Source organism: Mesoplodon bidens, assembly GCF_964165515.1.
Source record: "Mesoplodon bidens genome assembly, chromosome: 18".
NCBI lineage: Eukaryota > Metazoa > Chordata > Mammalia > Artiodactyla > Ziphiidae > Mesoplodon > Mesoplodon bidens.
Window position 1 is genome coordinate 51255093 of NC_138175.1, and position 17101 is coordinate 51272193.

The 17101-nt window shown below is 55.5% G+C and overlaps 1 protein-coding gene across 3 annotated transcripts; it reads right to left on the reverse strand.

The window, feature by feature from the left end:
* Window positions 1–404: 404 nt before the first annotated feature.
* Window positions 405–17101, reverse strand: PPP1R13L (protein phosphatase 1 regulatory subunit 13 like). 3 transcript variants are annotated; one of them, XM_081216736.1, is made up of 13 exons: window positions 17023–17101; window positions 11012–11092; window positions 10742–10887; window positions 9872–10376; window positions 9672–9770; window positions 9505–9596; window positions 8759–9191; window positions 6549–7003; window positions 4192–4323; window positions 3962–4095; window positions 3707–3873; window positions 1846–2045; window positions 405–991 (listed from the first exon to the last, which is right to left on the reverse strand). In XM_081216736.1, the coding sequence occupies exons 2-13, from the start codon at window positions 11064–11066 to the stop codon at window positions 953–955; spliced, it is 2457 nt and encodes an 818-aa protein (XP_081072862.1). In that variant the 5' UTR covers window positions 11067–11092; window positions 17023–17101; the 3' UTR covers window positions 405–952. The 3 variants fall into 3 exon arrangements, with proteins under 3 accessions (XP_081072862.1, XP_081072863.1, XP_081072861.1); XM_081216737.1 differs by lacking the exon at window positions 17023–17101 and adding an exon at window positions 15934–16410; XM_081216735.1 differs by lacking the exon at window positions 17023–17101 and adding an exon at window positions 15615–15692.

Sequence of the window (17101 nt, forward strand, 5' to 3'; positions counted from 1 at the left end):
ACCCTCAAAAAGTCCACATGGATTTCCAGTAGATAAAGCCCTGTTGAAGATGACCTCACAATCCATAATTTCAATACACATGAGGAAACAAGCCACCATGAGTGAGAACCAGCAGACACACCAAATTACAGGAGGAGATGGCACCAAACTTCAGATGATAGAATTATCAGACATTTTATGTCTTTAAGCTTAAGGACGCTTAAAAAGAAGAATTCAAAACGTGAAAAAAAGGTCAAGACATCACACACACACAAAAAAAAAGCAGGCATATTTGAAAGAGGAAGGATTGGATTCACATGAGGGAAATCCCTTCCAAAGGGGCTACTTTAAGACTGGTTTACCAAAAATAGTAACAATGAGGAGAATTATTAAGTGAGAACGGAGTTCAAAGAGAAGGAAGTCAATTTCTGTGCAAACTACCTTTATTTATAAAGAAAAACGTCCCCATTTTGTTATAAAACTGGCACTGTGTAAAGGCACTTGACTGGGGAGAGAGGGGGCAGGGATGCTGATAGAGATATGCCTCACCTGGCCGCTGAAGGCTGTTGGTAGAGATAGTGGCGGAGGTGACTCCTGGGAAAATCCAGTGGCGGTGACCCACTCCAGGCTCCGCTGGGATGGTGGGTTGCCTTGCTTTTGGGGGGCGGGGGGGGCAGTAGGAGCAGGAGGCACTTTGGACAGGATGTGACTTGGCAAATGGGAGAGGTCTCTCTTGCCCCCAAGGATTCCCAGCCTCACCACGACCTCCCACAGCTAAGGCAGTTTTTCTAAATTTAAGGCTGGGGTTCTCCTTCTCCCCAGGGCTTCCAGGGAAGCAGAGAGGTGTTGGCAAGGACCTCGTCCCTGCAAGGATTTGGGGCGCAGTGAGATGCAGCAGTACGGGAGGAGGAGTTCTGGAATGAAGGCAGCTGCTGCTTTCTCCTGTCTCCCTTCGAAAAGTCCTTCTCTCCAGCTAGACCTTATTCCTCTGAGGCTTCACCCTGGGGTAGAGCTGAGGGAAGACAGGCTCTTCAGACACCAGAAGCTCCCACCCCTTCATTCCACCCCAAACTTAATACAGTCACCTGTCCCACCCCCAAACACTTGGACTGTCTCCATCCTCCCATCCCTTCCTAATGGACTCTCCCAGTATCTCCCAAACCACACCAGAATCCCCTGTCAGCTGCAAGCACCAGCTGGAGCCTTCCAATCAGCAGCAGGCTTGATGAAATGGAGTATTTCCGAGTCTCCCATACGGCCATAAAAAAGACGCCCGCCTCTCCCTACCACCATGGCTGTCTGGTTGGGACCCACCTCCACCTATTCCCCAATTAAAGGAATCGTCTTCTCTCCCAGGAATATAATGGGATCTCCCTGGTCTCCTCCCCTAACCTAGTGGTATCTCCCTCAGTTCTACCGCGATTTTATTAATGGATTCTTCCTCACCCTGCCCAATGCAGTGTAACAAAAGCTTCCATGCCTGTAATACACAATTCTTTAACTGCCCCCATCACCAAGATGGGATTCTTCATGACTCCTCTGGGCTAGAATACATTCTTCTTTACCTCCCCATGAATATAATTAGGAATAATAAAAATATTTGATTGAGCACGAACCAATCAAATAACTAGGAAGGCAGTACTGGTGAGTACCCCACGAAGTACCACCAGTAAGTGGCTCTTCCTCCCCTAACTAAAAGGGGATCTCCCTTACCTCCCCCGTTATTATAATGGGCTCATCCTCACCTCCCCACAACCGATAATGGACTCTTCTGACCTCCCCTCCTCCCCAATGTAATGCACTGTCTCTCTTGCCCTTTTTCCCGTGGGATCACCCCTTTCCTCACAATATCGCTTCTGGGCTCACCCCGAAGTAGTTACGGGGCACGTAGCCCTCCTGGCCGTGCAGCGCGGCCCACCACCAGTCCGTCTCCTCTGGCCCATCCCTCCGCAGCACGGTGACCGACTCGCCCTCGCGGAAGGACAGCTCGTCTCCAAACTCAGCGCTGTAATCCCAGAGAGCGTACACCACCCCGTTGTACATCAGCCCCATGTTCTGCTCCACGTCTGAAACATGAAACCGCAGGGATCGTCAGCGCCCGGTTCAGGGGGGCCGGGAACACTCAGGGATACGACACGCTGGGGACAGGGACAGACCCTGAGATTTGGCGCCAGCCTCACCTTGGGGAATGGGCCACTTGAAAAGTTGTGTACCCCTGTCTGGAGAGGGGGACCTGAGCTGGAGCCAGCTGCCAGGGCTGACAGTCTCTAAAACACTGGGGTGCATCAAGCCGGGCCACCAACCCCCGAGGCAGGGTCGGTGGTCCCCATTTCCACTTATATCTGGTTAAGTCCCTCCTAGAAGTACAGTCGTCTGCACCCCACCCCACCCCCGTAAGTGGTACAGTCTCCATAGATGACTCAACCCCTCCTTCAGATGGTTTAGCCCTACTCCTCCCCACAAAGTGGTCCCAACTCCCCCTTTCCAGATGGTGCAGTGCACACTGTGCCCCCTCCCCAAAAGATAAAGTCTCAAAGAGGATGTAATAATTTTCCAGATAGTATAGGCCACCCGAACCCCCCTTTAATCCCATCAAGGATTTAGCCCCCTTTCCAGATGGTACAGTCCACCATGCTCCCCCCCCCCTTTAATGGTTCAGTCCACCGTGTTCCAGTTTCTCTTCCTCTCCACCACCCCTCCGCCCCCAAGTGTGCTGTTCAATCTCTACTTCATCCTCACAGAACTCTCCAAGTCCTGGCAGGTAGGAGGTACAGTCTTCTTATCTCATAGGCTTCATCTACCTGTGACAAAGGTGGTCCCAATCCCCCTTCCCAAAGCTTCAGTGGACGGTCTACGTCCCGCCCCAGCGGTCCAGTCCTGGCCTGCCGCTGCTCACCACTAAGGCAGGTGTTACAGCCCCCATGGCTCCCACCCACTTTCTGCCACAGCACAGCAGGCTGTCGTGTAGTCCCTCCAGGCTCACCTCTCAAATACATTGTCCCACGCCCAGGTCCTACAGCCTGCCTTACCCCAACTCTCTGAGGTCCCCAACCCCGCCTTATGATAGAGTTGGCTCCTCCAGGTAAGCGCTACAGACCCTACGCACTTCCCCAGGATACGGCCTACCTAGTTCCTCCCATCACCTGTTTAAGTGATGTGCACCCCCCACCGGAGATATATGGTACAGCCTCGTGTCTCACTAGCAGTGGAAGAGTCCCCAAGCTCCTCCCCAGAAGCCATGGCCTGCTCACCTCTCACCTGTGTGGTGCTGTATTTCCCACAGGTAGCACAGCCCATGTGCCCAGCCCTAGGCCAGGTAGATGGTATAGTTGGAACGTCCAACTCCCCACCCCCGTGGATGAGAAAGCAGATAAAGCGGCGCAGTCTCCACACCAGCTCTTCTCCCTACAGGTGTCCAGCTTGCGTGGCACAGTTCCCCTGTCCCCCTCTCCCTCGAAGGTGGCACAGTCTGCTGTGCCCACACACCGTTCTTGCACCTGCCAGGTGGGAGGCCCAGTGCCCCACCCCTGCAGGTGGTCCATCCCGCCGGCCCCCCTCGCTGATGCTGCCACAAGGTTGGTACAGCCCCTCGCGTCCTCTCTCAGGAGCCGCAGTCTGCCGCCTCCCCCCGCCCAACATCTACCAGCTGGGCGTCCCAGTCCCCGCGACGCCCTCCCCCAGAGGTGGCCCAGCCCGCCCACCGAGGCGCCCCAGCCCTGCCTCGCACCTGCCAGGTAAGTGGCGCAGTCGACGTAACCCTCGCGGTAGGGGTCGCACTTCTCGATGGCGGTGGCGCCGTCACTGAGCGTGGTGGCGAAGATCGCCGCGCCGTGCTGCACCAGCGCCATGCAGATGGCCGTGTCGTTGCAGGACGCCGCGCAGTGCAACGGTGTCCTAGGCGAGGGAGGCAGGCGTGAGGGGCCGCACTGGGGCCCGCAGCGCCTTCCCCGCCCCACGCCGGCCACGCGAGGTCAGGACTCACCAGCCGTGGCTGTCGGGGGAGTTGACGTTGGCACCCGCCGCGATTAGGAAGTCCACGATGGGGTAGTTGGCGCCGCAGATGGCGTTATGCAGGGCGGTGATGCCCTCCTCGTTGGGCTGGCTCGGATCGTTCATCTGGACGAGCCGGGGGACGGAGAGGCTCAGTCCCGCGGCTGTTATCCAGCGTCTGCCGCCCCCACCCCGCCCGCCCTTCTGTCCGGCAGCACTCACCTCCTTCACCGCCTGCTGCACCACGTCCAGCTCCCCGGTCAGCGCGGCGTCCAGCAGCAGCACGAGCGGGCTGAGGCGCGCGCGACGGACCTTGCGCGGGGAGCCGGCCTTCCGCAGCACGGAGCGCATCTCCTGGGGGACAGGACCGGGGCTTCAGCGGCTTGGCGGGAATTGCTAATATACCCATTCCTCAGAGCAGGGAAACAGAGGCTCAAGGACCAGGCGGCCACTCCAGGTCATCCAACTAGACAGGGCTGAGATTGGAACCCAGGAACGACCATAGCCTGAGTCCAGAGGTCCATGGGAAGGAGGGTCCCTCAGTTCTACAGCCTCTGGTTCCCTGCAACACTCAGGGAATCGGGTGATTTTGGAATCTTGGGCCCTGAGACCTGAGAGGAAGCTTGGAGACCATGAGGTTGATGATTGTGGAAGCCAGATATTCAATCCATAGTTTCATTTCTTTTATGTATATTTAAAAAAAAAAGCTAGGAAGCACACGTGACAAGATGTTACCAAGTGTTAATTTCAGATGTTTGGAATTAGAATATTTATCATATTATTCCTTGTGCCTTCTTATTTTTGATTTTCAAGTGTCCTACAAAATTCATTTATTCTGAGCATATAGCATTTGTGATTCTGGTCTTCGATGTCAATGATTTCAAGATTCTGGAATTTGAAGATCCCACGAGCCACTCATTTAAAAATTCTCTGATGCTAAGTTTCCAATATGTGTGAGTCCAGAAATGCTAAGTTGTGCCATTTCAAATTGCTGAGGACCCAGGACATTGCATTCCCAAGATTCTATGATTGAGAACTTGAATATTTCATGGTGAGAATTTCATTCCAAAAGATTGGAAGGAAATACTCAAAATGTTAATCGTGGTTCTCTCTGAATGCCGTTATTTGGGCCTCTTTAGTCTACTTTTATCTATTTCTTCCTATTACTATGTTTGTGTGTTCCTTTCTAGTGGAAAATGTTCACTTAAAATAAAATTCTGTATTATAACATATTTGTGCACTAATCTATGATTTAAGATTCAAATGATGAGTCTTTAATTTTCAGTTCTGGGGACTTCAAGAATCAGTAATAACCAGGGTTTGTGTTACTAACTTTTTAATTCTAAGATCCTGTGCAAACCTTCAGTGTTTTGGAATTCTGAAATTTCACTCTTCCGAGTTTGTGATGTCAGGATTTAATTTTTGAATTCTGTGAGTGTTCAGGTTTCTCTGTGGCCAGAACTTTGTGATTCTACAATGAGGCAACTTGACCATTTCAAGACACTGTCATTCTTCCATTCTTGATTTCAAGATCCTGAGCCTCAACATTTCTTGGCTCCACCCTCAGAAGGGCCTGGGAATACGCATTTGGGGGTCCACCTGGCCCCCACGTCTTCTCTGGGAATTGTTCTCCTCCATCTGTCTACCCACATTGAGCAATCAGGATTGTTCCATGTGACTACACCCCGCCCCCTCCAAGCCACGATGCAGAAACCAGACCAAGATCAGCAGGAGACCAGCCCCTGGTCAAATGATAACAATAATAATAGTTAAGTGCCAGGCACTATCCTAAGCACTATATTAATGTATTAAATCCTCACAGCAACCCTATGCTTATTTTCATCCCCATTCTACAGATGAGGAAACTGAGGCACAGAGGGACTATGTGTCTGGCCCAAGGTCGCACAGCCAATAAGTGCTGTGGAGCTGGGATGTGAACCCAGGCAGCCTAGCTCTGCTGCTGCTGCACTTAACCACGACACCCACAACCTCAGAGACCAGAGACTTGTTCTTGAACATCTGAATGGAAGAAGCTCTGACTAAAGTCAGAGGACACCATGGACTTGAACTGACAGGTCATTTTGAGTCAGGGCTGGGTGGGCCATTTCTAGCCATGGCACAGGCTTGCTGAGGTGTAAGAGGAGAGAGCAGCTCCCCAGAGAAGGCGGACATGAGAGGCTGTGGCGACTAGGGAGAGAAATGGTGACTGCCTTGATTCAGGCAAGCTCTTCAGACCCCAGAATAAACCCTCTGTCATGCCAAGACGAAGTCATTTCCAGGTTGGAAGACTCTAAGATTCCTGAAGGGAAGCCCTGGGGGGACAGGTTACTGGAGCGGAGCAGAGAAAATCTCTAGGTGGCCAAGACTTCTGAACGCCCCTCCATACATGGTCTCCCTTTCTTCTGAGCACAGGTACACTTAGATTTAAAACTACATTTCCCAGCTTCCCTTGCAGCTGGGTTCCTGGCCAGTGGGATGCGCCAGATGTGATGCATGCAATTTCCAGGTTCTGTCCTAAAAGGGAAGGGATGCTTCCATATGCTGAGTAATATACCCCACTTTCCTCCTATGTTACTTACCATGCTCTGTGGCTGCTCTGGTGGGCTGCTCTGGAGCGGGGCTGGGGGTGGTGTGGGAGCTGGTGGGGCTGGAGCAGGGGGCCCTGCCCTGGCCTCAGGCCCCTCAGTGATGGGACACAGCTCAGGCTCGGGCCCCCCAGGCCCGCCGTGACGATGGAAGAGGCGGCTGATGATCTGCTGGTACTGCTGCTTGTGGCTGGGGGGCAGGGCTACGGCAGGGTTCTGCTCCATGGAGCCCCTGCGTTTGAGGGGCCGTGGAATCTCCGCCAGCACCCGTGCCACCTCCTCCAGCTCGGGCACTGACTGTGCCTCGGGTGGCAGTGCCGGGTGCAGCCGTGTGGGACTGAGAGGCCGAGCTACAGCGCCTTCATCTGCGTCGCCAGCCTCCAGCCCTGGTGTCAGCAGCCCCTCCAGCTCGGGCTCAGGCTCCAGCTCAGTGGGAGGTTTGGGGAGGCCTAGAAGGAGCAAGAGCCCCATCAAAGGAGGGGTCCCAAGAGACCCGAGAGACTCCCTCCCCACAACTTCCAGGACTTGCAACAAATGCCTGATTTGCTGTGTGACCTCAGGGCAGTGCCTTGCTTTCTCTGGGCTACGCTTTCCCTGGGTTGTGAATAATAGACAATTATGACATCCCCCATTGAACAAGCACTTAGCATGTGCCTTGTGCTTTACATGCCTATCACTGAATTCTCACCCCTACCTTGTGACGTTCATATGGCTAACATCTCATTATTACAGAAAGGGAAACGGAGTCTCACAGAAGGCAAGTCAGTTGCCTAAAGGCACACAGCTGGGATTTGAACTCAGTCCTATCTGACTCCAGAATCTCTGCTCCTACCATTATGATAAACTTGACTTTCTAAGATTGTAAGAATTTCCTCTCCTAACATCTCAGGCAGAAAATTGCTGAGGACTTCCCTGGTGACGCAGGGGTTAAGAATCTGCCTTCCGGGGCTTCCCTGGTGGCGCAGTGGTTGAAAATCTGCCTGCCGATGCAGGGGACACAAGTTCGAGCCCTGGTCTGGGAAGATCCCACATGCCGCGGAGCAACTAGCCTCGTGAGCCACAATTACTGAGCCCGCGCGTCTGGAGCCTGTGCTCCGCAACAAGAGAGGCCGCGATAGTGAGAGGCCCGCGCACCGCGATGAGGAGTGGCCCCCACTTGCCGCAACAAGAGAAAGCCCTCGCACAGAAACGAAGACCCAACACAGCGATCAATCAATCAATCAATCAATCAATTAAAAAAAAAAAAAAGAATCTGCCTTCCAATGCAGGGGACACGGGTTCAATCCCTGGTCCGGGAAGATCCCACATGCCGCGGAGCAACTAAGCCCGTGCGCCACAACTACTGAGCCCACGCGCCACAACCACTGGAGTCCAGGCTCAGAATAAGAGAAGCCACCGCAGTGAGAAGCCCGCACACCGCCCCTGCTCGCTGTCATTAGAGAAAGCCCGCACGCAGCAAGGAAGACCCGAGGCAGCCAAAAATAAATACAGAAAGAAAGAAAATTGCTGGGACTAGAATCTTGGTACTTGTTGGTCTCTTCTCTCTGTTTCTTGCCTCTCTATCAGAGCTTCTAAAGCAGGTAGAAATATACAGTGATCATTTTATACATGATTTCATTGACTGTCCATCGTAATCTATGAAGTAAATGTTATTAATCTCTCTTCACAGATGAGAAAATGTAAGCTCAGATGGGTTAATTAATTTATCCTCAGTCACACAGCATGTCAATGGTAGAGAGGGGATCAAAACCCACTCTGCTTAAATCCAGGCCCTGCACTGGTCTCACACCAAAAACTATTAATAATTATAATGATTAATATGATAGCTATTGAGGGCTTTCTATACATCAGGCCCTATTTTAAGGACTTTATATGGATTAAAAAATCTAGTACCATACCCCAATAAGGTAGGTTCTATCACTATTCACCTTTTACACTCAAGGAAATTGAGGTCCAGAGAGGTTAACTGACTTGCCAAAGGTCACACAGCGTGGAGCCAGCCAGTCTGACTCCAGGGTCCATGCTTAAGCACTGTACTATCCCTAGTTCCTGAGCAGATCCCCGAGCTCATCTGGCCTTGCTCTCTGCAGGGACAATGTCTGGAAACAGGTGTTTGGTTGTGATGGGACCCCAAAAGCTGGTTTGTGCCCCAGCCATCTGCCCTCCCTTCACCCATCCCTCCAGAACCCCCATCGCTGACTCACCTTCACTCACGGGGGACCAAGTCTCTTGGGCCGGTTGGGGGACTGGGGCAAGGGCTTGAAGCTGAGGCTGAGGCTGTAATTGTGGCTGGGACTGTGGAGGCAGCTGGGGCTGGGGAAGCAGCTTAAGCGGGGGAGCTCGAGAGAAGACGGGGGAGCCAGGGAGCATGGCCCTGCTGGCTCCGTGCTCCCAAAAGGCATTCTGCAGCTTGAATATCATGCTGAGGGGGATGGGGCGGTGGCGGGGGGCACTTCGGGGCTGGGGGCTGGAAGGAGGCATGGGGATGCGGCTGACAGGCTGCCAGCTTCGGGGCAAAGTGCCTGATGACCCCGCGGAGCCCAGCGATCGGCGGTAGCTGTCCACATCAGAACGCCTGTCGTTGGCCAGAGGGCAGACCTTGTAATTGCGGGGCAGAGTGGCACTGGTGAAGTTGTCCTGGGGGAGAAAGAGGGAAGGAAGGAAGATAGAAGGGGCTCAGGTGGGAGGAAGATAGGCATAAGGGAATGAATGACAAGGGAGTGGAGGAAAGGAGGAGGGAGGTAAAGGCAAAAGGTGAGAAGAGAGAGAAGGAGGGGAGGGAAGACAAAGGGAGGGAAAGGAAAGAGGGTCAGGGAGGGGATGGAAATCCAGGATAAAGGAAGAGCCTGGGGAAGGGTACGGAAACTGCGGGCGCGGCCAGGAGGGGAAGACTAGCCCTGACTCCAGCCTTGCCCACCAGCCCCCTCCCCAAGTTTCTCCGGCCCCTCACCTTCCTGGTGGCCCCCAGCCCATCCAGGCTGCTCTCTCTCCAGGGTAACAGCTGCAGGCCTGGTGAAGCAGGCCGCGCGAAGACATCGAGTCCTGTGAGGCGGGAATCATTAGGGTCTGGGGGAGGCCTCTCCGGGTCCCCCACTCCTTTGGCCTCGCACCACTCACGTTCATAGCTCGCTGTCTGCGAGGACTTCTTCTCGTAAGCCACGTCCAGGTCAGACTCGTTCCAGGCTTTGGGGGGCCGCCGCCGAAGCGTTAGGTCGTCTGGAGAGAGGTTGCCCATGAGGATGGGGGGGCGGGGGGGGCCGAAGCTGGTCCCGGACCTTGCGCCGCTCCCACCCGCCAAGTTCGGCCCCCTGGTTCACCTTGCGCGCGTAGAGGTGGGGCGAAGGCGCTGACGCCAGGGCCCAGCAGGGGGCTCCCAAAGGCAGTCGGCGCATCGTAGGCTGCGGTCGGCATGCGGGGTGGGGGCCCGCGCTCAGGAAAGAAGGCCTGGGGCCCTTCGGCCAGGGGGCTGACACGGGGGGAGCGGGCCCGGCCCAAGAAGTCAAAGGGCGTGGGGGGACCCTGCTGTCTGAGCGGGCCGGGGCGAGGGGAGGGCGCACGGCCGTGGGGGCTGCCTGCTCCATCGAAGGTGCGGGACCGGGGTGAGGGCGCGCGGTCCAGGCTGCCGTAGGCATCCGGCTGCAGGTAGAACTGGGTGCGCGGTGACGACGGCCGGCCCTTAGGGGACAGCGAGCTGTAGGGAAGCAGAGCCGGGGCGCTCTCGGAGCGTCCGAACGAGATGTCTGCGCCGTCGGTGGTCGCCTTCCGGGGAGACCCGCGGCTGCCCAAGGGCTCGGGGACAGGGCTGAGGCTGTACCGGGACAGCTGTAGGGAGGTCGGGACATTGAGGGGTCAAAGGAGACAATAATAGAGGGTTGGTAGGTCAGTAGAGGTGATCGAAAATCAACCCAGGAGAGTTGGACGGGGATAGAGATTCAGGCATAGGGCGCCCTGCAATCAGGGCTGGGGCTTGCATGTACAGTGCCTTTGTGCCGCTTAGGAAAAAACCCTTTTCTTCCGAGGGTCCTGACAGACGTCCACTTCCACTGATCCCCACTTCCACTAATCCCACAAGTGCTTTTAAATAGCCCACAGCCTGCATAGCCCCATGGGACAGGCTTGCCTGAACTCCTGGAGGAAAGAACCTGACTTTGGGGGGCCCGGGTGGGGACCAGGGCAAGCAGGCTCACCCTAGCCGGCGCTCTGGCCTGCGAGCCAAGAGACGCCGCCGGCAAGTCTGACCACAGCGACTCCAACTGCTTGGTCAGTTCGTCCACCTTGGCCGCCGCCGTGTCCAGCTCCATATTCTTCAGGTCCATGTGCTTCGCGGCTAGAGCTGGGCGGCCGGGAGTAGCAGTGAGGGCCCGGATTTCTGGGCAGGGCCCAGGCTCCCCCCCGCCCCGCCCCGAGAGCCGGGCCCTGCCCCGCCCCGCCCCACCCCGCCCCCTACCCCAGCTCACACTGGAAGTTCAGGTCCAGAGGGTTCTGCGAGCTCTGCAACGCCTCGCTGTCCATGGTGCCGGCTGGCCGCAGCGGGGCGCCTGCGTTTGGGGAGGGGGGGCGGGGGAGAGCCTGCTCAGAGTCCGCCCACAGGGAACCTGGGGCCTTGAGGAGCCGGAAGGTGCTTTTACTCTCCTACTTCCTTCCACTGGAAGCGCTATGACCCACCACTTCCCCTGCTGGGAAATGCCAACTCCTGCGAAGCCCTCCAGGAAGGCTAAGGACAATTCACTCTCTTTACGTGGCTCCTAGTCCATCTCTCTATCTCAGCCCTAATAAGACGTGATCATTCCTTTAACAATTATCCATTGACCACCTGCTATGTGACAGATATTATAGTGAACAGAGGTTGCAATAACAATAACTATCAATTACTGAATGCCTACTAGGGACAAAGAGACACTGCAAGATGCTGGGGATCTTTTCAAAAATAATGATGGTGCTGCCTACTATGTGCCAGGACCTTTGATAGTTACTCGAGGGTATAATGAAATAAAACAACCATTTATTGAGAGAACACTGCCCCCTAGAATTGTGCAAAGTGCTTTACAGCTAATACCTTATCCCATGATCAAAACCTCCATAGCAAAAAAAGAAAGTAGGGCTCAGAAACATTTGTTCCAGGTCACCCTGCAAGAAGTCGGCATACTAGATTTCACACCTGTACCTAACTTGTTATTCTGGGGCATCTCCATCAGTCTGGAGGGGCTGCAGAGGACGGGGACCACTCAGTTCTCTCTCCCCAGAGTCCCCACCCAGAGGAGACTCAGCGTGTTCACACAGACCCAGCGTCAACAGGAAGAACAGGGAGTTGGCCAGGGGTGGCTGGGCCACTGTGGCCGCCAACGCAGTGGGAAGGAGCCAGGCCACCAGGAACTAGTCAGGCCAGCACCACCCCCATCTCCATGGTAGCCACCACGCCCACCAGCTCTGCCACCTCCCCACTACATCAACCGACCACTTAGCTGTGACTTGGGGTGCAGGCATGGGCCGCAGGGCAGGCTGGGGCATGCTGATTCTGGCCTCAGTCTGGGAAGCCTCAGAACAGAACCTGTTGGGGCTGGTGGCTCATCTGGGTGTGTTAGGATTGTGTGACCTTGGGCTAAGAGTCCCCTCCACTCCTTGGGCCTCAGTTTCCCCGATTGTGAAAGGAGGAGGCAAATCAGCTATTCTGAGAGGCCTCTTCAATCTCTCAGAGGCCTAGATTCTGAAATTATAAGGGCCTTGAGGTTGTAATTAAATTTCCATAGAGGCTAAAACCCTCGGCTTGAGAGTCTATTGTTTGAAAGTTCTCAGTCCAAGATTCTATCTTTGGAACATTCTAGAATTCTCCCCTTTGGCTAGCCTAGATTTCTCTGTCTTCCTGCACTGAGTTCTATCTATCCCAGGATTCCGAAGTCCTAAAAGTCTAGGTGAATGTCTGGTATAGTGGAGTTGCTAAAAGCACAATTAAGGAGGGTTCAAATCTGGTGGCACCATTGTCCCACCTGACAAGACTGCCTCAGTTTCCTGATCTGTAAAATGAGGATAAATAGCAGTCTACCTCAGAGGACAGTTGTGAGGATCCAACTGGCCAGGAGGTGCAAGAGGAATCAAGGTTCTGAGAATTGAGGCCTCAACAAGTAGAGACTATAGGGGACTTCCCTGGCGGTGCAGTGGCTAACACTCTGAGCTCTCACTGAAGGGGGCACAGGGTTCGATCCCTGGTCCAGGTAAGACCCCGCCTTAGAATCTGAGAGATACACAGGAAACCCTCTGTGTTCGTTAAAATATAAAAATGAACAATCTATGCTACCTCCAGGGCCAGCATTCTGGTAGCGAATGGTTCTTTTGGGGATTTCATGATCCCCAAATTCTAAGACGCTGACATCCTCTGGGTCTAAGGAAATGCCAAGGCTAGGCGTGGGCCCGTCCCGGGTCTGAGGCGGGCGAAAGGGGCGTCAGGGCCGCCAGGGGACGCTCCAGGTCACAGCCCGACCGCAGCGGGGCGGACGGACAGCTCCTGAGCTCAGAGCAGGGGAATGCGCGGCGGGCCCGGGCAGGTGCCTCATCTCCCGCGGCAGGGGAGCGGGGGCCCGGCGGGGGGTCAAGGGTGGCGCGGACCGCGCCTCTGCTCCAGGCCCCTGTCCTCCACCCCCACGTCCTCTCCGCCGGGCTCCCCTCTCCTCCGCCCTTAGGTCTCCCTCCCTGGCATCTTCTGCACCCCAGCCAGGTTCTTTGGGGTTAAAAATCAGGGGTGGGGGGCTTCCCTGGTGGCGCAGTGGTTGAGAGTCCGCCTGCCGATTCAGGGGACACGGGTTCGTGCCCCGGTCTGGGAAGATCCCACATGCCGCGGAGCGGCTGGGCCCGTGAGCCATGGCCGCTGAGCCTGTGCGTCCGGAGCCTGTGCTCCGCAACGGGAGAGGCCACAACAGTGAGAGGCCCGCGTACCGCAAAAAAAAAAAAAAAAAAAAAAAATCAGGGGTTGGGGGTTCCTGGAGCAATCATCCTGAGTAGGAACCAGGTCAGAGCGCCAGGCTGGTTTGGGAATACCCAGATTGGAATCCCCCAGCTCTGTCCGCATAGACAGACGTTGGCAGAGGCTCCACCCTGTCTGGGACTTGGTTTCCCCCCTCTGTGGACGTCTGTGGAATGAGCTAGGGCCTTCCCCCTCTTTAAATCTCTACCTTCTGCTAGTTATTTAGCTTCTCTGTGCCTCAGTTTCCTTGTGTGTATAATGGGGGAATTAATACCTTCACCTCAAAGAAGTGTGAGGTTTGAATGACATAATTTATATATAGAGTTTAGAACAGGGAAGGGTACAAAATAAAGTTCACACGTATAAGATTCCTAATTCCCAGGCCTGGAACAGACTGAGGGCTCAAAACCAAAGTAATTTTTTTCCTCCGAAACAGCCCTTTCAAATCTTTCTGAGATTCTAGAAGCCCCGAGCTTTAACCCCTGGAATCTTGACTTCGGCCCTTGGATCTCAGAATGCTAAATTCTCCCCTGCTTTCCTGAGTTCTAGCCATCCCCAGTTCTGGCCCATTCCAGGGCATAGGAATCCCTGGAAGATTCCAGACAGAAGGTGGCAAAAGCCTAGGGTGTGCGTTGTGCCTGCACTCCAGCCTCAGTTTCCCCATTGGACTAGAAAGAAGTCATTCCCTGGGCTGGACTCAGCAAACCTCAGTGGAAGTGAGACCTTTGGGCAGTTGCCAGAGACTTCTGTAGACAATGGGAACCATCCATTACCTGCCAGCCCTGAGTCTGGCAGGCTGTGAGCTCTTGGCAGCCACAGTTATTATTTTTTATTTCATCTCAGGCTACCACCAAATGCCCTTCAAGCCCAGACATTAGGAAGTTCTTCCCTCTCTCATCAGAACCCCCTGCCCCACCCCTTGTTTAATCCCTTCACATGACTCATGGAGATGGAGAGAAGGGGGAGTCGGGCGGAGGGAGGTGCCAAGCCCTGCCCTCCCCCAGTTTCAAGGACAGACACACGCCTCCAGAATTAGCCTCTATTCTCCCTTATCTCCCACACTACCTCAGGTCAGACAGATGGGAGTGGAGGTGACATTTTTCACCTCAGGGTCAGGGCCAGGAGCCCTAGGAGAGAAGTGAGTCAGAAAATCCGGTGGGTGTGGATGGTATCCCGATGCCCAGAGAGCTGCTGAGGAAGGGGGAGGGCAAATCCTGACCCCCAACTCTGCTGCCAGTGTGACCTCTAAGCCTCAGTTTACCTCCGTCCTCTCTGTGTAATGGCTGTATTGTGTCCTCCATGCAAGCCCCCCAGAATCCAACCCCACCTTCTGGAATTCTGCCCTGGATTCTAGAACGCCCTTTGCAAATCCCAGATATCTCCCACCTTTATGGGACAATAGGAGGTTCCCCCCCCCGCCAGGGGGCGCCCTGGGGCGGAGGTCCCTCTGCTTAGGCAGGTCTGACGCCCCGGTTAATGACATGTTGGGGATCGCAGCAGCACAGGGGAGGTTGGAGACCTGTCCTACGCCCCTCCTGCCACCTTGGCCCCGGCCCCAGAGCCAGAAAGTGGGGGGAACGGCGGGACACAGCCTCCAGAGGGACCCTGGGTGTTTGTTCTGCTTCATTTCAGGAACCCGGGTTCCACTATCCCCACCCCACCCCTAATTCTGCTCGGAGACCTAAAGGCTAGGTCGAGAAGGCATCTGAAGGGTGGTAGGGATGGCCGCCCATTCCAGAGCCCCAGCAGTCCGAGTCTCCCATTTCTCCCCAAGAGATCCAATAACGCAGTTCTACTCAAGGACTCAGGCTTCTGAGAGCTCCCATTTCGAGGGACTGAAACGTCCCGACGTTTCCGAACGTCTCCGAACGTCTCCCCGGGACCAAGGTGTCTGAGCCCTCCATTCCAAGAACTCAGGCATCCGAGCCCCTTTTCCTTCTGCCCAGTAAATCAGGCATCCAAGTTCTAGCTTTTTAACGTTCCTGGAGTCCCCCAATTCCGCCCTGGGACCTGGCATCCGAGTCTCCTCCCGACCCTCCCAGGGAGGCGAGTGTCGGGCTCCACCGGGGCCGCTGAACCCCGGGGTGGGGGGAGATGTAACTCACGGATCCGGGGCAGATCTTGGCACCGGGGGTCCTCCTCCGGCTCCGGCTCCGGCTGCGGGGAGCGGAGGACGGGGCAGGGCAGTCGCCGGGAACAGGTTAGACGACGTGACTCGGACCGGAGGGAGGCGGGTCCCGGAGGGGAGGGGGAGCCGGGGTCGCCTCGAGCACCTTGGGACTTGTAGTCCCGGAGGGGCAGGACGTAGATGGGTACGTTCCCATTTGGATTGACCCAAAGTCCGTTTCACAGATAGGAAGGGAGAGGTCGAAAGGTCAAGGGTGACCTGGCTACGTAAATCGTAAATAGAATCCAGACTCTTACCTCGCTGTGGCTGCAGGAGACGAACTCCTGAGTCCCTGCCCCACTCCTCCAGGCTCAGTTTCCCCCTTCTTGAAAGAAGATTTGGATGCCACCAAAGAGGTAGAAGGTTATAGAGGCTGGGGGAGACTCACAAATCCCGCCCCCAAGACGAGAAGAGGTCATCGCTAAAATCAGTATCCCCTCGGGTCTCTGAGCCTCAATCTCTCCGTTGGTAAAAAGGGTGGTTGGGATCTTTACAGAATTTCCCACCAACGGCTCCCAAAGTTGGAAACTGGGACTACGATTCCCAGCAGCTTCCACGACCGACGTCGGGCGCCTCCCAGCCTCGCGTCCTCTGGGAATTGTAGTCCCGGAGCACGCAGGGGCAGGGCCCGGGTGTCCCGCCCACGCGCGGGAACTGTCTGGCGATCCCGGGAGGAGGCAACACGTCCTCTTCCCCTGACCCTCCTCCTCTCTGAGCAGCCGCTGGCTCGCTGAGAAGGTGGGCGCCCCAGTTCTAAAGTAGGATCCGAAATCTCGGCAGAGGGGGCGGGAATCAGCGCTGACACACCGGTCAGGAATGCAGTCAGATCACCCTGTCTAGCCACCGTCCCGCGGCTCCGCCCGTCGCCCTACGCTGTGCGGTCCCCGTGCGAAGGGGCGTGGGCGTGTCCCCTAAATCTGCGTTCACGTGCCGCTGCTTACACGCACCCCAGGGCAGGGAAGGGGCGCTAGTCAGGACGTCTACTCTCTCTCCCTTCCTCAAAGCCTTTGGAAATGTCCCCCCACGCACGAGACTAAATCCTCGAGGGCATCTACCCGTCTTTTGGGCCACAGCCCCGCCCCTTAGCCCGCACCGCCCCACGCGTGTCCAGCTCGGGAGTCCAGAGGCTCCTCCCCGGGATCCACAGGCTCCTCCCCCTATATTTCCCGCTTCCCTGGAGCCCAGAGCCCCGCCCCTGACTAATAGTTAACGCCCTCGGGAGGAATTACCCCCATTCCTCCATTTTCCCACCTCTCTCACTCAAGTTCCGAATTTCTGAGGCATCTGGGCCTCCCTGGAAGGGATTGTAACACCGAAAGCACAGTCCTGCCGACCTAGACTCTTACCTGCCTCTCTAAGAATTTCAGTCCAATCGATCTTCCTGTCTCTTTAAGAGTAGGTCCTGTGAATGTGGCTGCCCCTTTA

What these genes read in the sequence shown, in the direction of transcription:
- PPP1R13L (XM_081216736.1), bottom strand. Translation starts at nt 11,066, where the DNA reads ATGGACAGCGAGGCGTTGCAGAGCTCGCAGAACCCTCTGGACCTGAAC. An exon ending in CTGCGCCACTTACCTGGCAG is followed by an intron (nt 2,046 to 3,706) that starts GTGCGAGGCAGG and finishes TTCATGTTTCAG; the next exon opens with ACGTGGAGCAGAACATGGGG. An exon ending in TGCCCCGTAACTACTTCGGG is followed by an intron (nt 992 to 1,845) that starts GTGAGCCCAGAA and finishes GTCTTCCCTCAG; the next exon opens with CTCTACCCCAGGGTGAAGCC.